Source organism: Patella vulgata, chromosome 1 (genome assembly GCF_932274485.2).
Source record: "Patella vulgata chromosome 1, xgPatVulg1.2, whole genome shotgun sequence".
Classification (NCBI taxonomy): Eukaryota; Metazoa; Mollusca; class Gastropoda; family Patellidae; genus Patella; species Patella vulgata.
The window spans coordinates 17289115-17314036 of NC_065879.2; the positions used below are offsets into that span (position 1 = coordinate 17289115).

General features: G+C 36.0%; 1 protein-coding gene across 1 annotated transcript in view; it reads left to right on the plus strand.

Annotated features, from left to right (window-relative positions):
* The first annotated feature begins 1640 nt into the window (after positions 1 to 1640).
* LOC126811981 (laminin subunit gamma-1) overlaps positions 1641 to 24922 on the plus strand; it is a 45583-nt gene continuing 22301 nt past the window's right edge. The window contains exon 1 of the mRNA XM_050538080.1: positions 1641 to 2113. Within this exon, the coding sequence (XP_050394037.1) occupies positions 1654 to 2113 (460 nt within the window). The 5' untranslated portion in view covers positions 1641 to 1653. The remainder of the gene's footprint in view (positions 2114 to 24922) is intronic.

Here is a 24922-nt window from a genome sequence, read left to right on the forward strand (position 1 = left end):
AATCACTATAAACACAATCTTTATCAGATAAACTACACCAATAGAATTAGAACAATCTTCATCAATTAGCTTATCATCTAGTGTTTGTAGATCTTATAGATTATTATAGAAAGCATTTAAACAATGACGACTGGAGAGCTGATCGAGAGGTCATCAAATACGTTATCGGAATGCAGTCACAGACGCGGTTATTGTCTCCAATATGAGATACTGCACAGATTTGTGTTCTTGAAATCGCGTTATCACTGTTTTTAAATACACAACAGTTTTGAACAAAAGGACCCAGTATTGCGGCTTAGAATACTACTTGTGATCATCTATGAGATAGCTCCTTCATAATATTATAAGAACAATCAATTTGGAATCGCGGTGACTGAGTGAGTAAAACTAGTTTGCTTGCTAACCCGGAGGTGCCGTGTTCGATCCCGGTGTTATCCGTAAAAGTTTATCGGGATTTTCCAATGGAGGACGGAGGACCTGACAAGGGACGACATATACTTGTTCAGATGGGACGAAAAACCGAGGTCCCGTGTACACATTGGAGTGCACGTAAAAGAACCCTTGACGATTAGAATTCGAAATAAGAGATGGCAGTATAGTGTACCCCATTCATTTCTTTCACCAATTAGCTATCTCAGTATTCACAGACGCTTGTAACACGGAAAGTCTCAGCTGAGGCTCAGCAGGGCTGTGTGGAGGACTGTACTATAAATAATAAACCTAAAACAACCCTCAAATTAATGTATTTTTAAATTCCACCCATATTTTGAAGTAAAACAATACATTTGTTAAATAATGAATTGGAAGTCACCAAAATCATAATGAAATATATGAAATGAAATTGGGTTTAATGTCCTACTGTTTTGCTCCAACTGGCGTAATTAAGACGGGCATACGCCATACAGTGGGCTAAAAGATCCCTTGGCAGTTGGAATTCGATATGAGACTAGGTCGTAGCTCCACTGCCCGGGCAAAAGTTCTCTAATAGTACACTGTATGGTGTATGCCCGTCTTTATTATCCCAGTCGGAGCAGAACAGTAGGACGTTAAAACCCATTTCATTTCATTTCGTTTTCAATATATAAATACATGCAGTCCGTATCGAACAAAAACAAAGTTTTGTTTCTTCAAATTGCAGATGTTTTTGCAGGAAAACAAGACATCTATTGGTAATTCTGCCTCCCGGTATAATACAGCGACTACTGTTTTAAATATGTCAATAATTCCTACTGTATATACTAGGTCTTTGTTTTACTGTGGTATTTAGACTGTGGTATATAGACGAATTTACCATGTGTTATAGGGTAGAGTATATATACATCGTCTGACTTCAGTAATTAATATTCACGCCACTGATGAAATCGGAGAAGCTCGGGAAAATCTTTTGAAGAGTTAAGGTAGCGTTTAAAATAATTCTTACCTTTTCCTTTGTTTGATCTTCTGAATTAGTAAAATATATGACGGACAATCTTTAGTTTATTAGTTTGACAGAACTATCGTTTTTCAAAAGAAAAAATATTATCTTGACCAAAGTCGAAAAAAACCCAACTAAAATATGTCGATCTAAATGACCGATGCGACCTTTAATGTATAATTCAGCAAAATCTCGTTTCTCCCAGCATGCATAGCGGTAGCTCTGTCTTGCCTTGAGTGATGGCGGTGTGGGATAAGTCCGGGGAACTTGGTGGAACTTTTTCTTATGGAATTTTTACAAGGAAAATGATATCGTTTGTGCTTTTTACGTACTTGGGACTTTTATCCCATTCTGTGTCAGCCCAGGAGGACCAATTTAGGGGACGTAGCAGTTGTTATGACGCTTATGGTCGGCCGCAAAGGTGTATGCCTGAGTTTGTTAATGCTGCCTATGATGTGAGTGTAGAGTCAACTAATACTTGTGGCTTGGACAAAACGGAGGAATATTGCTTACAGACCGGAGTCACTGGTGCCACCAAGTCCTGCAACAATTATTGTGATTCCCGTCGCCCAGGATACAATCACCCCCCGGAATTTATGTCCGATTTTAATAATAATTACAACTGGACCTGGTGGCAATCGCAGACGATGTTGGAAGGCACCCAATATCCCAATCAAGTTAATCTCACTATACATCTTAGTAAGTATATTTTATTCATTTAGTTATTCTTTCTATCTCTCCAAGGATCTTCATTTCTTCCGACTTCCATACATTCTTTTCACTCATTCAAAACACGCTTTTACATTTACACAGAACTGTGTATTATACACCAATAGACCACAGTTGAAAACCCATGCTTAGTGGACAGTATTTCATAGTCGGTGATTGGCATGTTGTCATAACGTTATACTTTAACTGGTGTATATTACATGATATTCCCGGCTCATTGTTGGGACTTGAGATTAATATTATGTATATTATATAGTTCAAAAACTGTGAATTACACTGGACCCAAGTGTGTATTGTATGATATTTCTACATATACGTCATATATTAATGTAAATTCCATGGTTCCAGATATATATTACAAGATATACCCTGACAACATTCAAACTGTTTTCTTCAAATAACTATGAAATATACAAACCGAAGTGTGTATTATATGATACCCTCCCCCACCTTATTTAATTATAAACATCATATATTGCATAGTCATGTTACAGTTAACAACATTGGCCACCCGTGTATAATGCATTATAATCCCTGTTAATGTTCAAATCTAAGTGTGCATTACATTTAATGTATGATATTTCTACTTACATGTATGTGTATATATTGCACTTTTAAATTTTATGTCAACTCCAGGGTTCTTGGTGTAGAGTACATGAAATTCCCTGGTAATTTTCAACAGGTCTAATAATGAAATCTATGACAAACACAGCCAAAGTGTGTATTTATGTAATTGAGTGACAACTCCATTATACTTGATGTATATTGCATGATATTCCCTGGTAATATTCAACAGGTCTTAGAATAAAAAATGTGAAATATACAGTCAAAAGTGTGTATTATTTATGCATTGTGCAAAAACTGTGAAATACACAGTCCCTGGTGTATTTGACATTATATTCCCTGGTGTATATTACATGATATTCCCTGGTAATATACAACCTTTGATGTGCTAAAGTAGCCTGACTTGGTGTATATTACTTGTAGTATACAACCTTTGTATGTATAATTAAGTGTGGAATACATGTAGAGCCAGTCAGATGTATTTTCAGGATATAACATCTGGGGTTTATAAAAAAAAAAGTGTGAAATAACATTGTCTGTATGTATTGACTGCCACAGTTCCTTGATGAAAATTAGAGAAAAGTGATATATTAACACTGGTACATCCCCGGATAGACTGAAACAGTCAAAAACTGGTGTTACTTTGAGCGCCTCAAACTACAGGAGATATATTAGATAACAAACCTTAATCTCTCAACCCTCCGTGTTTCGAGATAAGAGATGATGCCATTACTTTCAATGTAGCACATGCGGGAGCGATTCACACCCGGCATTTGTAAACAAAATTGACAATATTTTTAATCAAAACAACGATTGGTTATTGTTATTTATAATATTTCTGCCACACCCAACTACAATTAAGCATATACATGTAATACTACCTGAAACCGGTACAAATCCCCTCATTTTAAATCGAAGCGACAGTAGATTGCTTTTTCCGACATTTTAAATTTACGTCTGTAACACATAAAGGCGGGGCCAATCAAAGTACCCATCTGATCAGAGTTACGCAGTACCTATTAATACGGCGTAATTATGAACGTCCGAATCAATTTTGATAAAAACAACGCTTGATTTACTTTATTGTCAATATTTGCTGATAAATGAATGTTGTTTCAGTAGATTGGACTGTGTATGTGTAATAAGTACTAATAGTATAAAATTAACTTATTTTTAAGATGGTACATACACTAATAAAGAAATTGAGTTTGCCACTTGGAACTAAAGACATCTAATCGTAGCTAAAAACAAGCACATCAGTATATCTCGGCGTTTTTACTAGTTACGTTCTCGTAGCTAGAGATATATGTGAATAGCTTTCCGTATTATAGAACCATGTTGTTGCAGCAACAAAAGCAAAACTATATATTAAAATTAATCTGGCAGTCAACACGAATAGATCACATTTAACCCTTGCTGTCTGTGTGTGTATTTCTCCATGTTCATAGAAATTATGTAATCAACCCTTTAGCATTTGATACATATATAATATTGACTACCCCTGTTCCATAAAGATACATTAGTTAAGAGTTTAATAAAAATAGATGATCAAAAAAGAAAATATTGAAAATTTCATTCGAAATTACTTCATTCTCAGCCAAGTTATCATTGTTTGTAGTTTTGACAAAATGTGATCAGTCACAGTGGTAATCAGGGCACTGGTATAATCGGGACTTGGCCTCGCTTTCCCATTTTTAAATTGAATTTTTAAATGGCAAACCGTTTTAATCTAGTTACATCTTGAATATCCGATGCCATCGGGAGTTGATTATGGCCTTGTTTTGTTAATAAATGTCTAATTAATAGTTTATATAACATTTAAGACCTAAAGAAAGACCTGCTATAGGCAGATTTAGCTCTTGCATAGTGTATGTTTAAAGGAAGGAGGGTTGGGTGACCGAATGGTTAACGTGTATACGTGTATGAACATAAGGTCTGTCACTGAGTCAAGTGGTGTGGTTTCGATTTCCTGCTTGTACGTGACAAGGAATAGGGACTAGGAAGGTTAGGATGGCCTAGTGGTCCAGAGTGTAGTGCTTCAAGTTCAAGCTGGCCAGTCACCGCTGGTGTGAGCTTATGTGGCTTCGAGATAGGGGGTGCCTTCTCAACCTCGTGGGTTTACTCCGGTTTCCTCCCACAGGACAGCCCCTGCGCATGCGCTAAGATAATATGACAACTTGTCTACAGTGTCACGCTTGGTGGAAGCGGACATTAATCACTAATAGATGAAGATATGGACTACAAGAACAACACAAATCAAAACAAAACAATGTCAAGCCTGGAAATAAGGCACCTGTCACAGACAATGTCAGGCACAGATTCAGGCTTTGTCAGGCACTAAAGCTCTTGTGCCTGTCATTCTGTCTGACACTGATTTGTCTTTTTTATTGATATTATTAATACATGTCCTGCACTAAGTTGAAAATGTCAGGTACTATTTCATTAGTGCCTGACATTTTGTCAGGTACATCTAAAACCGTTATTTCCAGCCCTGACAATGTACAAAGCACCAACACCAAAGAGTGAACTGAAACCTTTTTAACTGCTGAAATGTACTTTAGTACATCCAGGCCCTTTCACAGATGAACATGTACTTCAGTACTGGGGGTTGGATGGCCGAATGATTAGCACGCGCACGCTGTATCATAAGGTCTGGCGTGGTTTCAATTCCTCAGTTGTATGTGGCAAGGAGTAGGATCGCTTGTCCCGCCTCGTAGGGTTTCTCCAGGTCCTCCGGTTTCCTCCACTGCTAAAGACCCCTACACGCAAGCAAATTATTGAAATAAAATGGAACCATGTGTTAGTCCCGAAATGACCTAGTTTGTGTTGAGCGGACATTAAACCCCATCTCTCTCTAGTACATGTACATGTATATTCATCCCCTCTCACAGATGAACATGTAAGAAACAGCTCAAATTTCTAGGTCCGTCAGACTTACCGCTTGATTTTACCTAGAGATTTATTGAAATACCATGTATTTAAAATATTTTATTTTTTTATTTTTAAATGTAGGCATATGTATTATTTCTTTTATTTGTGCCACAAATGAAATGAATGTTGGTATTCTTTATTTTTTAAAAACGTTGACAGAAGGTAGATTTATTATAATGAAATACTATACCACAGCCTTAAACCCTAGATAATAAAAAATATTCCCTCTAAAACCTCTCTAATACACCACAGTTTTATTTCATTCATCGGTTGACTATAAGTGGGCATTACGTGTGTATTGACTGTTCGTATACCATGGTTTGATAACATCAAAGGGTTTATTCATGTGTTATATCCCCTTGTGTACTTATATTTAACCAAATATTATACAGAGATCAAACTGTTTATCAACTGGTTGTTTGATTTATAAAATCCATATTTATATATTTACTAGTTTAATGTATAGAGGAAAAAAAGTGAGACATTGGAATTTACCAAATATATAAGTCTCTAATAATCTGTTCAGTTTGTACACTGGCTTTTGTACGAGGTGTAGAGTTTTTGTAATTTTGCTGAGCCGCATTTAGCAGTTGCTATGCATAATAAAAACACAATAACGTAATACAAATTAAATCCACATTTCCTGAAAATAATAGTTGTGTACTATATATACTTTTAAATTATATTATATTATATACTTTTAAATAATAAGTGTCTTTTCTTTGATAAAAATACATCATTTTGATATACACCTGAACTCTCTAGCTTGTTGTGCCTTTAGGAATGGAATAACCACTAAAGTATTTTGTATTAGATTAGCAGATGCTTAAAGATACATTATGTAAGATTTAGATAAAGAGCTAGTTGTTCTGGTTATAATAATTCAAAAATAGATAATGAAATATATATATTGAAAATTTCATTCAAATTACTTTATTCTCGGCAAAGTTATGACTGTTTGAAGAAGTATCGTAGATTGTTTATTATCATAGCAACGGTATTTGACAACCAAGACGTAGGCTTGATTATCCTTTATCTTTAAATCCATTTAAATCCAGCCATCTGATGAACTAGAGAGTGGATTATAGGCTTGTCATGTGATTAAATGCATAAATAATAGTTTATATAACATTTGAAGCCAAAATAAAGAACTGCAATAGGCAGATTTAGCGCTTACATAAGGCATCTTTAAGTAAAGGCAACCAGATTTGTATTAAATTAAATACAAGTGAATTGTACCAAAAAAAATAATGGGTGACCCTTTTCTAAAGTATCTAAAGATGTTATTTTTTGTTGCTCTTTGATTCATAAAGTTTTTGCTGTGTGTTTTATAATTGGTTTTCTTTTGTATACAAATACCAGGGCTCGACCCACTATTTAAACCGAAACAACCCAAATAATTTACACATTTTTTTTATAAATAATATACCCATATATATAAACACAAAATGTAGCAATATTGATATTTTATCAACCAACAAATCTACAATCTTTTGAAGTGCTTGGAAACCAAAGTTTGTAAACGTTGTGTATAGTCAGTGTAGGTTATATTGACTGGCCTCGTTGAATATCTGGGTCATTATTTCTGCCACTCAAGCAAAAAGACAATAACCCGACTTAAGTACAGTTCTTCAGCCCGCAATCAAAAATATAAAATATACAAAAAAAATCTTTTACTTTGATTTTGTACTTGTTGACATCCCCCATATTATTTCGTTCAATTTGTAAATGTTGATAGGAATTTGATTTGAAGGTTGAAATTTGGCTGAAAGTAGTTTTATCATGTGTTAAATGGTTGCCTCCGTAGATATAGGAGAGGGTGGGTGGCCAAATAGTCTAACAAGTCTGTCATTGAGTTAAGTGGCATGGTTTCGATTCCCAGCTTGTACTCAACAAGGAGTAGGGTCAGTTGTCCAATTTTGTGGGTTTTCTCTGGGTCCTCCAGTTTCTTCCCACGGATAAATGCATATAACCCTATGCGCAGTCGAATTATTGAAATAAAATTGAACCAAATTTTGTGAGTCAGTCCTGAAATGACCTAGTTTGTATCAGTTGGACAATAAACCCTGCTCTCCTCGTAGATAATACAGGAGTAGAATATGATATGTGTGAAGGTACATATGTTTTGTGTTAATTAGTAGTTGCCCTTTGACTTGTGACGTTAGTTGTATATAAATTTGGGGTTGTCCTTTGACCCGTGAAGTTATTTGTACATAAATTAGGGAGATGAAGGGTGACCTTTATAGTTCTGATTACATATACATGTAATTGTATAAAGTTGATGATAAACTAGGTCATTTCTTGATGTTTGGAATTTTAAGTCATCTTTTACATTGGCGTGTACGTAAAAGATCCCTTGACAGTTGGAATTCGATATAAGAGTAGGCCGTAGTGCTGCTGTCCAGGCAAAATTTCCCTCATAGCACACTGTATGGCGTATGCCCGTCTTTATTAGCCCAGCAGAACAGTAGGACGTTAAACCCCATTTCATTTCATTTCATTACTGGCCAACATTCTGCCAGGTTAATGGTTATGTCCAGTTATAGGCAACAATTAAGTTTCACAGTTCCTTCCTCCATCCCACCCCATTTCAGTATTTCAAAATTCTTGCAGGTCTGTCACTCTGTTAAGATAGCTAAGTATTTTGGCTGAAATTATATATTTTTGCATCAATTAATTTTATTCCTAACAGACCGTTTATGCTTATAAACATTTGTCTGAGTTTTTACAATGCATTTAAGTGACTTCTCTGTATAAATTTGTGCATATTGTGTGGTAATTTTGTGTTTAGACTTGTGTGTAATTGTTTTAATTTGTGCATATTGTGTGGTAATTTTGTGTTAACACTGTGTAATTGTTTAAATTAGTGCATATTTTGTGTTAAATTCATATAACTTTGTGCATATTTTGTGTTAAAACCATGTGTAAGTTTGTGTGTATATTTGATGTAGACATGCTATTTATATGTTTATCATATAACACACTATGTAGTACAGGTGTTTTAAAGAGTTTTTACCTGTTAACGAGATTTTTTACCTCCCGTCAGGTAAAACAAGTGACAGGATGAAACAAGGTTAATGGGTGATAGGAAGATCATAAAATGGTCTCTAGGTATTTTAGCGTGTTTGTGGTCATATATTTAAACTGACCAGTGAGAGACATGTATGTTTGAGTTTTTATGAGTTGTTGGTCTGTTTTTTTATCATGTCTTTATCTATATTTAAAATACAGATGCGACTTAATATTTTGATGTTGGTGTACCATTATTTCCAATAATGTACGGTCAACTTGCCAATCGTACATTATCTATACTAGATGGAATATTGGACTCGGGTGACGTATTTCATTTAAAAGCACGTGCAGGATAGTGTTTGTATTTTAAGTTGTTTAATGGTCTCAAGCTAAAGAAATTACGTAATATATTGAAACAACACACGGCTAACGCTCTTGACCATTAAACCATACATATACATGTATATCTATATACACACTGTAGTTTGTGTGTATGTTGTGGTAATTGGGTGTATAAGTTTGTGCATATTTTTTGATGAAGACATGTAATTGTGTATGGTAAAACTGTGTCATTTTATAAATTTGTGCATATTTTGTGTATGTGGTTGTATATTAAAACTGACCAGTAAGAGGGATGTGTGTTAGGGTTTTTATGAGTTGTATTATTGTCAGGTCTATATAGTAGATGTTAAAATTACTTACTACAGATATCAACAGGTGTTATAACTTTTATCAATAAAACAGTAAAGATGTAGGTTACTAACTATAGATGAAATGTACCATGAGAGTTTTGCTCACTGCACAATAATCAGAAATTCATTTCCTTAAAGGAGCTAAATCTGTATTCTTTTGCACCTAGAAATGGACACAAATGGGTCGCAACACATATAATAATGTAATATGAATTTATATAAACTGATTTACATTCAATCGTTTCTAATCAGTTATGTTCGGCGAAATACATGAAGAGTCCCAATTTAATGGCAGTCTACACCGATAATATTCTCCTGTGGGATGTGTTTAGCCTCGTTCATTGAGTTGCTTCATTACAAATGGCACCCAAAATCATTCTGGCACACGATTCGTGTGCCATTTTTAAAATTTTCATTTTGTCTTAAATAATGGATATCAGAAGCCCATCTTTTCACGGTAAGATAACAACATCAATGTTAATTTAAATTGACCAATATAAGTCCGTGTTTGCATTGTCGAAGACTGTGGATGATATTGAGTTAAAGACTTGCCTCCTTTAAAACTGTTAAATACCATTCATGTAAAGGCTGTTAAGATGTGTTGACTCAGTAAGTTTATGGTTGAACTGTTATCACTGTGGGTTATGTTAGGTTATAACTGTTATCTCTACTATGTAGATGTTAAAATTCTGAGGGGTTATGATAAAAATTGAGATGAAGTTGGAACCATTCCAAACTTTTATATAAACCACTAGATAGGCTGGCTACACTGTAAAATACCATAGGAATACAAACCACATAATAGGCTGGCTACACTGTAAAATACCCAAGCTTGGATAGAAGGTACAAATAATTACACAACATTTTTATTGTAATACATGCATGTATGGTTTAATGGTCGAGGGCGAGACATTAAGTAATGTATTGATACTGCACGAAGCATTAGCCGAGTGTTGTTTCAATATATTATGCAATGTCTTTAGCTCGAGACCATTAAACAACTTAAAATACAGACACTAACCCGCACGTGCTTTTCAATGAAATACATCACACAAGTCCAGTATTTCATCTAGTATAGATAATGTATGATTGGCAAGTTGCCCGTACATTATTGGAAATAATAGTAGCCAACATTAAAGGATGATGTCACATCTATATTTGAAATATATCTATAGATTTAAGTCATGTGATAATTTGTGTCTGACGAAATGTCGGTGACAGGTGCCTTCTGTCAAAGCTTGAAAATGCCTGCCAAATAAAATTTACATTTAAAAGTAACTCTCCATTTCTAATATTGAGGAAATCTGGACAGGTCGTGTGAAAACTACCAAAGGCAAAATGATTCTATTTTCTGCACTCAATGAATGTAATATGTGTACCGGTACTCAGTGAATATAATATGTGTACACTGTACAGTTGGTGAACAGGGCATATAAAATGGTTTTGAAAATTAAATTAAATATAAAGGTTTTAGCATCTTGATTTTCTGCACCGACTGGCCTAATAGTAATCAAGACAGGCGTACAACACACAGTTTTCTTTGAGGGAAATTTGGCCCTCGTTGCCTCTGATTTTAATTCCCATCTGTCAAAGGATGTTTAACACTATTGGTATACAGGGGACCTCCATTTTTAGGTTTTTGAAAAAAGGATGATTCAGTTAGGACTTTGGAAAAGCTAGAACTTTATATATTTATATACACATGTTCATGTAGGTGAAATTATGCTGTCTCCTTGTTTTTATCTTTTAAATGAAATAGAATTCAACAGTTCATTATTGTGCACGACAACGTAAACACAAGATCTAATTTTTTTTCCCCATCCGAACAACTAGATTATGTTCCTTGTCAGACCCTCCATTCTGCACCACATTAGACATACAGAAATCACTATCTGATTTTTCGGCCAAAGTTAAATCTGTTTTTATTTATTAAAGAGGTGTTGAGATAATTATGTAATGTAAATATTATTGTTTTATTATGTAATTATTTTATCATTGTTGATAGAGCTTGTTTATTTTCAACATACCGGTACATGAGCTGATACTGGTTACATTGAAGTCATTGGTCGTCATTTCCATTTTTTGAAAAATATCTTATCTTTCACGGCTTAATACATGCTAAAATGTACAGAAATTGAATATTTAACATTTTAATTAATAATATGAAATCAAAATATGAATTAGGTAGATAATCTCCCAGTTTGAATTCAGTCATATTAAACAGAGGCCCATAAAATTGTGAAGATTGTAGATATCAAACTATTTAAACAACAATTAGGGTATGTTAACAATAAAAATGAAATGAAATGGGGTTTAACGTCCCACTGTTCTGCTCCGGCTGGGGTAATGAAGACGGCTTACGCCATACAGTGTACTTTGAGGGAAATTCTGCCACGACAGCGGTGCTACAGCCTACTCTTTATATCGAATTCTAACTGCCAAGGGATCGTTTACGTGCACATGAATGTGTACACAAGACCTCAGTTTTTCATCCCATCCGAACGACTAGACAGTTATCCTTAGGGTACATGTATGTTAACAAGCATTGATACATAGAATGATTTGATCCTTACATGTATCTTGGACAGAACCCCAAATGGTGCAGAATAATTAGTAATTAGAATGAAAAAAATGAAATGAAATGAAATGTGGTTTAATGGCCTACTTTTCTGCAAGATGAAGTCAGAGGTAATTAGCATACAATTACAAATTCATTCATTCATTCACCTAAAGATGTTTCTAACCCAAATGTTGATAATGAAGCTATTATAGAACACAATATAATCATAAAATAGCAGACGGGTAACTCTAACATTTAAATACCCAGGTAAAAACTCGTTAGTTATACTAAAAACAGGTAGACTAAAAGTCAATGTTTACATATGGTTAGCTAATAAAGTCTAGACCAAACTCAAGTACTACATGTAGATCTGTATTATGTCTACATAAAACATTTAAAATTTACATATGTGATTCTTATTTTGAGACTTTTCCTTGCCATTTGATTACAATTCTGTCAGTTCATGATGTTCCAGACTGACAATTGAGCATCCCCAATCTAAGATCTAAAATATATAAAACGATCTAACTCTCCTTTAAACATATAAGTAAAATTCAAATATTAGAGAAAAAAACCACTAAAAATTAAATTTTTGGGCTAGCACTTTCATCGTTATCAAACGAATCGTCAGGCCATTTTAATGTGTAACGTGTATACATTTGGATGCATGTAAAAGAACCATGGCAATTGTAAATCGATATAAGAGTAGACCATAGCACTGCTTTCCGGGCAAAATTTCCCTCAAAGCACCCGGCATGGCTCCTGCCATCTCCATTAGCCCAGTCAGAGTAGGACAAGAAACCTTATTTCATTTCTATATATAAATATGTGTGTTGACATTACATGAAATAATCTGTCTAGACTAAACTGTACGACATGTATATTGTGTAATATTGATAGAGATATAGGTTTATACACTAAGTTGAACTAAATATATATACATTATCATATCACTGTAGAACATTAACAACAATATGTTCTATCGTATCATAGGAGTGTTCAAATACAAGGTATGCAACTATTGAAAGGGACCAGGTTATAATGTTAGTTTATATATTTTAACTGTCATGAGGTTTCTAGTGAAACTGTATAGATGTTTCTATGATGTCTGACCTGAAGGTCCCAGTTTTGATTGACGAGAAAATTTGTCTGTATTTTCAGATGTGGTTCCCGATTGTCAGATATGCAGGGCGGGAGAGCCTGGCATGGAACAGCGTTTAGCCAATCGAATAGTATGAAAAATTGAAGTACCATGTACACATTAATAGATACATAGAGTAGGCCAAAGTGCCACTGTCTGGGCAAAATGTCCTTCATTAAGGCATAGAATATTAAACCCCATATGATTTCTGTGTCATACTATATAAGGTATGAAAGCTTTGATGTAGAAGAAATAGTAGATACATAGACTGATCGACAGTTGTAATTGGAACTAAGAGTAGGCCGTAGCACCACTGTCCAGGCAAAATTTCCCTGTCCCGATATTTCATGCTATATAAAGGTATGAAGGCATTGATGTAGAATATATAGTATAATAGACTGATTGACAGCTGATATTGTATTTATTATATTAAACAGTCAGGTGAAGTTAATGTTTTACCTTTATTATTGTATACAGGTGAACCATAAACTTGTCAATTAATACCTGGAGGGCACCTGTTGGCTACCTGGGTCTCCTTATTACTACTGACCACCTACAATAACATCTTCACTTTATTTATCTATTGAAAATAATTTGATTTTTCAAACCTTGGCATATGTTTGTCTCAAGTTATCCTACATGTGAAATGAAATGAAATGGGGTTTAACATCCTACTGTTCTGCTCCGAACTGGGCTAATGAAGACGGGCATACAGTTTTTTTATGAGGGAAATTTTACCTGAACAGCGGCACTACGGCCTACTCTTATATCGAATTCCAATGTGTACACGGAACCTCGGTTTTTCGTCCAGCTGTTCTTGTCAGGCCCTCCCTCCTACATCACTGACAAGGGGGAACACCTGACCTCCAGGCTAGTGAACCAGCGTCTTACCCACTTAGCCACCATGACCCACATCCTACATGTAGATATTAAATATTTCAACAGCATTCCTCATCTTGGGTTTCCTTTCATACAAAAACAATGCATTGTTTTGTCACAAAATGGCCAGAGGTATTAATGATCAAGAGATATGTTGTTTTTTTTCAATGAATGAGGCTTTATTAAAGTACTTTTTGTTAAATTGTGATCTTTGTGGAACATCCTACAGTTGATTATAAATTATACACGGTATATGTTTGACACTGGTTGAGCATTATGATTATAATAGAGAGATGGGGTTTAACATCCAATTAACACAAAGCAGATCATATAGGGACTAAAATATAATTTAATTTTATTTCAATAAGCTTGTGTGTAGGGCTCATTAGCAACGGGAGGAGACATAGGATGCCAGAGAAAATCCACAGAGTTCAACGTGCGACCGTACTGCTTGTCACGCTAGGAATCTAAACCACACGATTTGATGCAGTGACAGACCTTATGATCTAAAGCGCACACATTAAACCTTTTGGACACCCAACCCCCTTCTGATTATGAAGTAATGACAATAAGAATTTAACAATAGCAATGAAAACCATTGCATTGAAGGTGGGGATACCAAATACTCTAACGTAATGACGCAAATCACATCATTTCGTCCCTGTCTCCTGGCACCGCCTTTGTTAATGTGTAACTGGATAAGATTAACTGAAGTGTAGGAAATTGAGGGGATTATTATTTCAAATCTTTTGCAACTTTCCAAAATCTAAGCATTTACACTCAAAGAAAATTATTGGCGAGAAAAATGTAGGCTGATTGTTTATTAAATCATGTCTGTTCATGTCACCATACATGTATATGGTAAAGCTGTGAGTCAATGAATTGGTTTATATACATCTTGCACTAGAAAGGGGCACCCGCTGCTCACCCGCTGCTCACCAACTTAAAAAATTTTCCAGGCAATATAGACCTAGTTACAGTTATTTATGTTCTGCAATGTATTTATATCCTGTAACTTTAGGCCTCCCAAATTGGGTCCACATTTTCTACAACTGGCCCTGTGCACTGACTAGTAAATGGTCCTATAATACGGAAAGATATTCACACATCTCCAGCGGTCAAAGGAACACCAGTTTCAGATGGTTTTGGTCTTAGAGGGGGTCATGGTGGTTAAGCGGGGAAGACGCGGTCTCGCTAGCCTGGAGGTCGGGTGTTCGATCCCTGCGTTGGTTGAGAAAGTTCATCCAGATTTTCCGGCGTGGTTCCCCCCTTTGTCTGTGATGCAGGACGGAGTGCCTGACAAGGACAGCTGTCTAGTCGTTCAGTTGGGACAAAAACCAAGGTCCCATTGGAGTGCAGGTTAAAGATCCCTTGACAGTTGGAATTCGATATAAGAGTAGGCCGTAGTGCTGCTGTCCAGGCAAAATTCCCCTCATAGCACACTGTATGGTGTAAACCCGTCTTCATTAGCTCAGTTCGGAGCAGAACACTAGGACGTTAAAACCCATTTCATTTCATTTCGGTTTCGGTCTATCTGGGGATGTACCGGTGTTAATATATCACTTTCTTCTAATTTTCTGCAAGGAACTGTAGCAGTCAATATTTGCATGTACCAAGAGCTAAAGGGTTAAAACTTGCCCAACATTGGTACACAATTTCTGATACCAAGTATTAAAAAAGGAATGAAGACAAGCCAAGGCAGATGGGGTGATGTTTTAAAAGCATGTCAATACACCTTGTTTAACAGGTGTGTTTATTCTCGTAAATATATATTAACTAAAATCAGGGTGGGGTACACTTTACTAACACTCATACGATGCATCAATGAATTCATTGACTGGCTACCTTAAAGATCATGAGGTCAGAGTTCAAATCAAACATTGTTTAAAGGTTGGAGATCTTGTGTGGGGTTAAAGGTCAATGTGATTTGATTGTAAGTTTAGCTAAATCTATAGACTCATGGCTTAATATTAAAGAGATAATCTTCATTGAACAATATATGTTAATGTGCAGAGTTCGTGGACAATAAATGTTAATGTGTAGGGGTCGTTGAACGGTCAAATAACCTGTGTTAAGTACAAGTTAAGAAGCTCCTAAGAAGCGCGAATCGTTGACTACCATTAAAGGATTAAAACTAGAAATTTTTGTATTTAATCAGTCAAATTCTTGATTGTTTATTTAAATCAACTACCCTAGTACTAAACAACATTGTTTATTACTATAGGGTGTTTGGATGGCCGAAGGTTTGTCACTGAGTCAACTGGCATGGTTTCGATTCCCCGGTTGTACGTCACAAGGAGTAGGATATCCTGTCCAATCTCATGGGTTTCCTCTGGGTCCTTCGGTGTCCTCCCACTGCTAACGGGTGGGGGGTGGATGGCCGAATGGTTAGCATGTGCGCGCTGCGCTGTATCATACGCTGTATCATACAGTGTTTCGATTCCCCGGTTGTACGTGACAAGGAGTAGGGTCGCCTTCCAACCTCGTGGGTTTTCTCCGGGTCCTCCGGTTTCCTCCCACTGCTAAAGACCCCTACGCGCAAGCGAATTATTGAAATAAAATTGAACCATGTGTTAGTCCCGAAATGACCTAGTTTGTGTCGAGTGGACATAAAACCCCATTTATCTCTCTCTCTTTTTTGTTTATTACTACAACCATTTCATTGTAGTTTCAGGACTAGTTTACATAATTCTTATTTTTAGCTCTAAGATGATTTTCATTACGCTAGATGTTACTGAATAATCAAATTTTGTTTAAACTGTAAACTTTGTCCAGTTATGAAATATTAAATTTGATCTTATGCATGAGTTCGTAGAATTCCTTGCTTCCACCTTGTCAGTGGTGCAGGACGTAGGGCCTGGACAATTTTTAGTCGTTCGAATGGTACAAAAAACTGAGGTCCCATGTACACATTGGAGTGCATGTAAAAGAACCCTTGACAGTTGGAATTTGATAAAAGAGTAGGCTGTAGTGATGCGGTCCAGAAAAAATTTCCTCGTAGCACACTGTATGACATGTCTCGTGTTCATTAGCCCAGTCGGAGCAGAACTGTAGGACGTCAAACGCCATTTTATCTCCGTTCAGTTTGATTAATAGAACTGCCAATAACAACAGGCACACAGATGGTACATAATATTTATTTACCATAAATTGTTAGATAACATTTTTTGGAATTCCTATGAACAATAAATATACTATTCAAAAAAAGTAGGGGATATTTGATTTTTAAGTGTTATTAAAGTCACCTAAAGAAACTGACGAAGAAACAAATGACAAAATGAAATGAAGTTCACATTCATCGATTTATTTCAAATGATCGTTAGACTAAGTGAGGCACAGACTGACCATTATAAGGGTAAAATGATACCTGGGGTCAAACAGCAAAGTTACCACAGCATCACAACCAAGTCAGTAACGGGTAAATCCTCCTCTGTTTGCCAAACAAGCATTGATCCAACGTGGCATACTCCTAATGAGACGTCTAAGGTCATTTTGGTCCAGATTGTCTCATTCCTGTTGCAACGCAGCAGCAAGTCCTTGGACATTGGCAGGACGTTGTTGACGTTGACGTAACCTCTATCCAAGCATGTCCCAGACATGCTCGATGGGGGAGAGGTCGGGACTCAGTGCTGGCCAAGGTAATGTGGTGATGTTCTGTTGTTGGAGGTAACCTGTAACGATCCTGACCCTGTGACATCTTGCGTTGTCATCCTGGAAGATGAAACGGCGGCCATGACGTCGTGCGAACGGCATAACATGGACTGCCAAGATGTTGTCCCGGTAGTACTGGCCTGTAACACGCCCTACAACAACATGTAAAGCCGTTCTTCCAGCAACAGTGATGCCTCCCCACACCATAACAGAACCACCCCCAAATCGATCATGTCTGATGACGTTAACGTCTTGGAAGCGCTCGTTTCGACGACGCCACACCCTCCTACGTCTGTCCAAAAAATCAACAGTGAACCTTGACTCATCTGAAAACATCACATTGCTCCAGCGTCGATTATCCCAGTGTTGACGATCCCTACACCAACGACGTCTTGCCTGAATGTGATGATCTCTCAAACAGGGATTACGTGAGGACGTCGGGCGCGAAGGTGACCCCTATGCAGTCGATTCCGAATCGTCTGGCCACTCGATCTCACACCAGTGTCTGTTTGAAGACGAGCGCTGATCTGATTTGCTGTGATGACACGATTTCTCAAGGCCAAGGTATGGATAAATCGATCCTGGCCTTGAGTTGTCGCCCTTGGTCGACCTGAGCGTGGTCTGTCCTGTACAGATTGTGTATCACGGTATCTGGACCATAGCCTGCTTATGACAGACTGAGAAACATTCATCGTTCGCGCCACAACCGCCTGTGTTGTGCCGATCTGTAGCATGCCAAGGGCACGTAACCTTTCATTTTGGGTAAGCCGACGCATATCAAAATTTGTTTTCTGGTCACTAAAACAATTAAACTGATGTTTCCACCCTGGAATTCAATGCCACAATGACTGTAACATTCAAAGTCAGAGTCGTGCAAATCTTGGGTTGGACCCCCATGATGATCCCAAGCATCACCTGCATTCCATGCGGTAGCTATTGGTGCGTTTGGGCGTCACATGTAACTGGAAATGTTTCTTCTGTTAGGTTCTATAGTGACTTTTTTCGTAGTCATTTGTATATTTTAGTATTATGCCCCCAAAATCAAATATCCCCTACTTTTTTTGAATAGTATATGTTAAATTATGACATACAGTATAGTATAAAGGTCTTGATAATAAAGGTGTAATACAATAATATGACATAGTTTTATAAATAAAACAGTTGTTATCTTGTCATATCCTCTCAAATACTCGGTTACTATTACATTTCTATAAAAGAAATCGTAGATAAAATACCCTCCTAATAATTTTATTTATACCGGGTTACGAAAAATGATTTTTAAAGATTGTAGATAAAATACATATCAGGTACCTGATACTTTTATTCGACAAAAAAACCCTTTTGTTTATCTTTCAAACTTTCAAGGCCAGTACATCATGCAATCTGATTAAAAACACAGATCTTGTTTCGTTTCGTTTTTTAAAGTTCAAAATTTCATTTTACTTAATGTCTTTACTGCACTAGGATCTGGAAGAGTTGTTATATAATCCGCGTTCTAGTTGATGTAAGGGATTAGCCAATGAAATGGTCTGTTGCAGCGAGCTCTTTGCGTGCAATGCACGGAACTGTGGTTATTCCACTAGAAACATTTGATTGGTTAATCAAATGTCTGATGTCCTAGGTCAAAAGCCTTTCTAATGTACTTTTGCTATAACAGTTCCAAAATAGGTAATGCAAATGAACATATTAAAAATTTCATTCAAATTATTTTATTCTGAGTGAAGATATCACTGTTTAAAGTTTATTATTGTAGCAAAGGTATAAAGTTGTTAAATCTGTTTAAATCTCTGCCATCCGAATATCTAGAGAGTTGATTATAGGCTTGTCATGTGAATAAATGTCTAAATTAAAGATTTTCAGAAGGCAGATTTAGCTCTTACATAAGGCATCTTTAAAACTTGTCACTTTTTCAATGTAGGCAATCACTGACAAAACTGCTGTCTCAAATCTATGAAGAATGAAATGAATTTTGAAAGGTTGAATTTTGAGTGAGTGGGTCAGTGTGTTTGCGGAATGTGGTTGGGTTGAGAATTTTAACATTGATATAATTTGATGAGAATACCAGCTACAGCCTGTCTACAGACTCTATATATGGTCGATGGTATTACAGTTATTATAAATATCATAAATAGTTTAGTCTTTACTCATGAAATGAAATCGGGTTTAATGTCCTAATTTTCGGCTGAGACTGGGCTAATGAAGATGGTTTACACACGTAACAACAGGTCTGGAAATTACTATCTGGCACAAATAGCGACTGTGCCAGAATAGCTTATAGCCTGTTCAGACGCTTAAATTGAACTGGTTTAACGATCCCTGTCTGAACGCAAATGTGGGACAAAAAAAAAAACTGTTTAAAAAACTCAGCTCGCGACCTGTCTTCGAGAAGGCTTTTTATTTTAAACTGGTTCATCTTGGCCGTCTGAAAGGGTTGGCTTAAAAACCCTGTCTCCAGCTCGCTTTGAGCATGCGCAGTACGCAGTAAGTTACATTCCTGGGAAAATGGCGGCGTAATGCATGTCAGTGTTACCAAAAGCGTGCCAGAACCGAATATACTGTAACCTCCGACCGAAGAGGTCAGAATAGTTAAATTGGTTTGACTTATAGTACGTGTGAACGCAACACAATGCTGTCTTAAAAATCCCGGCGATTATGAACTGGTTTAAAAATAAGCGTCTGAATGGTATATTACTCTACACTGACTACAACAGGTCTGATTTTAGTGGACAAAATGTCAGGCATTAATGAACCAGTAGCGACAGTGACGAAATAACTTAGTCTACAGTCATAACAACATTTCTGGAAATAATCAGTGTTGTAGTTGACAAATTATCAGGCACAAATACAGAGATGTATTATGAATGTCATAAAAACATGGATATGTATATAAAAAAAACAAATAACAGGAACCAGTGAAGTTGTGCTTGATGACACTTTAATTCCAGGCTTGTCTCAGCAAAAACAGTACAGTGAAAGAAATCACTTTGATGATTCTTCCATCTGCATGTAACTAAGTACAAAGACTATCAGTCAGTCATCCAATTACAGTCTCACTCCATGTGCAAATTAAGTTCATGGTTTAATACCTTGTTATCACTCTTCATTCATTCATTCATTCATTCATTCTCAATATATTGCTACAAAATATACAATCAACATATAGAATGTATGAATGGAGTAGTCTATAGTTGAATGATGACCAACTCCCCACCCACTATCTATCTATAATACAATGTAGGTATCTATATACCATAGTACATGTATATACAATGTAGATATGTATATAGGTATCTATATACCACAGTATATACAATGTAAATATCAATATAACACAGTTATAATACTTACATGTATATCTCACACTTTATTGATATATTTTTATTTACACTAAATACCCTCTTTAGTCGATTTTATATTTGTTTGAAATGGAATTTGCCCCAGATTAAAATTCTTGTTGCATAAAAAATGGAATAGTGCTTGATTAAGTTTGGTTTAACATTAACTGCACTTTAGATCATAAGTTCTGCCATGAGTCTGATTCCAGTGGCATGGTTTCGATTCCCCATTTGTACGCGACAAGAATTAGATTGCAGGTCCAACCTGTTCAATATACTCCGGGTTCTCCGGTTTCCCCCTACTGCTAAATACCCCTATGTGCAAATTATTGAAATAAAATCAAACCCAATGTTAGTCTCGAAATGGATGTTAAACTCCATTTCTCTATCTCTCTCTTTATGTTCAAGACATTGTGTGGTTGTACCACCATGAAGTAAATCTTTAATATAAGTCGGATCGGATATTCTAGAACCCCCTTCTTTTCTCTCCTATTTAAATAAGGTGTAAATCTCTACAAAAGCTAAATCGATAGAGGTCTGACACTGTCCGTTGTTCAGTCGGGATGTACGTACAGGTCCAAATATCTGATACAGTAACAACTCTGTACAATATTGACATAGCCTCAACCCATGGTGTGAAGCTTTGTTGATTTGACCCCTAGGGGTCACAGAGTTGTATGTAGTGACCACCCTTCAACCATCTTGACCACATGTTTAAACAGGCTATCAAATTTTCTAGTTTTTATCACATCAAAGACCCATTGATGTATTAAACATCCACCATTTCCTCAACTACATTAGAAAATTGACACTAGTATTTTTATAGCCATTTTATCAGTTTCCTTCCATTTCACTTCTATTTCTCAAATTGTGCTGCTGTTCAATTTATTTTAGAACTTCACAGAAAATATCAATATTATTTTTCAGACATTATCTTATTTTTTTCACAAGATGTACTCAACCAAGCTCATGACCAGAGTGGGGTCCATTTGGGACAAACGAACATGTGAAGTTTTGACCTCACCCCACTCTAATCCTAAATGAGCAAAAATATTCTCTCAGCTTTTGGGTAATCCCCCAGATTCACACGAAACCTGATGTCGTCCATTAGGACCCCTCTTATACATGTACTTAAGATCCTTAAAGATACCTTCCCACATACAAACTGGGTGATTTTATGATATATTTGGACTTAAGACATATTATTCAAACTAATTAAACATACATTATGCAAGAGCTAAATCTGCCCATTTCAGGTCTTTCTTTAGGCTGCGATTTTTAGTGGATTGTAAGCCGATTTACAGCATAACTTTCCTTCTCAATTAAACGATTAAATGGATAATCGAGACTATGCTGTTTATCGTACTGACTTGAGTAATGATGACCGAGGCTTATGGGAATTTCAGTCGCTTAGTTCTCGGTTTATATTGGATCAATTTGAATGAAATTTTCACCAAATTGCCTTTACATTATCTAGTTTTTAACTATTATAGAGAACTGCCAACTCGTTACCGAATCTCCCATAATGTATATTTAATCTATGAAAAATTTTGCTTCAAATCCTTCTAAAAACATTGTTTTCGCGAGGGAATACCCCAGCTATAAAAAAAAAAAGTCATGTTTGTGTCACGTGACTTGGCTGACGCGGTACCTAGCAACGGGTGCGAAGCCGGTGGAGAATTCATTGCATATACGAGACAATGTAGTCTTAATCGCTGTCCATTTGTCATAAATATCGAAGCATAATTAAATTCTCAGATTATCCACTGCCCACATCTTTTTCCGTGGTTATTAACTGAAAAACTTATGTACATTTAAGCTCACCCTCAAGTTATCAACATAAGCGCTCACTTCCGCTAAGAGATGAGACAGTCTTTGTGTGAAACCTTTTATGTCTCTCGAGCAGACATCCCTAATCGTCGGGTTGCTGGTTAGGGAAACCCTTACATTTTTGTCCTGTATGCACTCCATGGGTGTTTTTCAGGGAATCCAGTATTTTCTAGTTAGATTGAATGTCTCTTCATTCCATATATTCCAAAATTGCCATACTTTTATTGGAAATAACCACCCAATAAATACTTTTCTGGGAAAGTAACTTTAACACGTCCCTTGTCAACTTGAATATTTAACATTTGATGAAGTTAGCTCAATCAGTACAGAAAAGTAGGAGCTATTAAGCTCCCTAATTTCATTTCATTAGGAAAACAAAAACCAAACTATCATCAGTAGGTATAATCATCCCCTGTTCGATTCAATCTAATTAAAAAGGGGCTGATTATTGTTGGAATTCTGATCCGATATAATAAATATAGAATACTAGTTTATATAGAAAATGTCTCCAGTTCTTGTTATTTTTGTGAATCTATATATAGATGTATATCTATATACCAGATGAAAGTACATAGTCACAAGAGGCTGATATTCTTTTCATCTTTTACCAACTCTCTGTGAAAATTTTACTTCGCATCAAACTTTATGTATTTTAACACTGGAGTTGACGTGTAATTTGTGTTATTTATTTAACGGAACAATGGATTACGGGGGAGAGATGTGTTATTTTACTTTATATGGTAAATCATCGTCTGTTGACATGTAGCAGACGTAATACATACTTTATTTTACACACCAGACGACAATGTCTATAATTACTTAACGCAGCTTGAATCCTTTTATACTCGTATTTTGACGTCTGCTGTATATCTTCTGTCATTTCCTTATTGGGTCATTTCATCTTTTCTTTATGTACGAAATGTGAAGTACAAAATATTAAAATGTAGGTTGATGTCCTAACGGCTTGTGTACAAAATATTAAAATGTAGGTTGATGACATAACGGCTTCCGTACAAAATATTAAAATGGAGGTTGATGTCCTAACATAGATTTTACTATCACGATGGTTTTTTGTACAAAATGTTTGATTATTGATGAGGCAAGAAAGGTGCATCTTCTATCTGTCATTTCTTTATTGGGTTTTCTGTATGTTGAATGTCCTAATAGCTTACGTACAAAATATAAAAATGTAGTTTTATTGTTGTAATGGTTTCTGACCAAAATATTAAAATGGAGGTTGATATCCTGATGGTTCCGTACAAAGTATTAAAATGGAGGTTCATGTCCTGATGGCTTCCATACAAAATGTTAAAATGGAGGCTCGATGTCCTGATGGCTTCCGTACAAAATGTTAAAATGGAGAATGATGTCCTGAAGTTTCTGACCAAAATATTAAAATGGAGGTTGATGTCCTGTTAGCTTCCATACAAAATATTAAAATGGAGGTTCATGTCCTGATGGTTTCCATACAAAATGTTAAAATGGAGGTTCATGTCCTGATGGCTTCCATACAAAATGTCAAAATGGAGGTTCATGTCCTGATGGCTTCCATACAAAATGTTAAAATGGAGGTTCATGTCCTGATGGCTTCCATACAAAATGTCAAAATGGAGGTTCATGTCCTGATGGCTTCCATACAAAATGTTAAAATGGAGGTTCATGTTCTGATGGCTTCCGTACAAAATATTAAAATCAAAAAGTAGGATCATTTGCTAGCAGTCGAAATAAACTATTAGGGATTGACTAGGTTGATCTTATGAGTTTCTGTGATTATTAACGAGACAGGTAATAAATAATACACCTGGACTGTCACAGATATTGTCCGGAACAAATTCAGGTATTCTTGATTGCAAAACCTCACATAAGTACCAATTTCCTAAATATTGTGACTTTCAGATATAACAGAGAAAAAAGCCTTGTCATTTCTTTTAAAGACCTTGAAATAAGTATATAGTGGTTACTTTCACCATCAAATTGTCCAAACTCAGCTTTTTGTTGAGTGAAGGTTAAATTCCAACATGTTGTGACCTTAAATCACCTTGTCTCTTTGTCTACAGTCAAAAATATAAAACTGCCAGTTAAAACCATCATACATAATACTATCCTGACAAGGATTGCATTTTCACCCTCTACTCCCCCCCCTCCCCTTCCTCAATAATCTGATGTGTAAAATATTTCTCATCA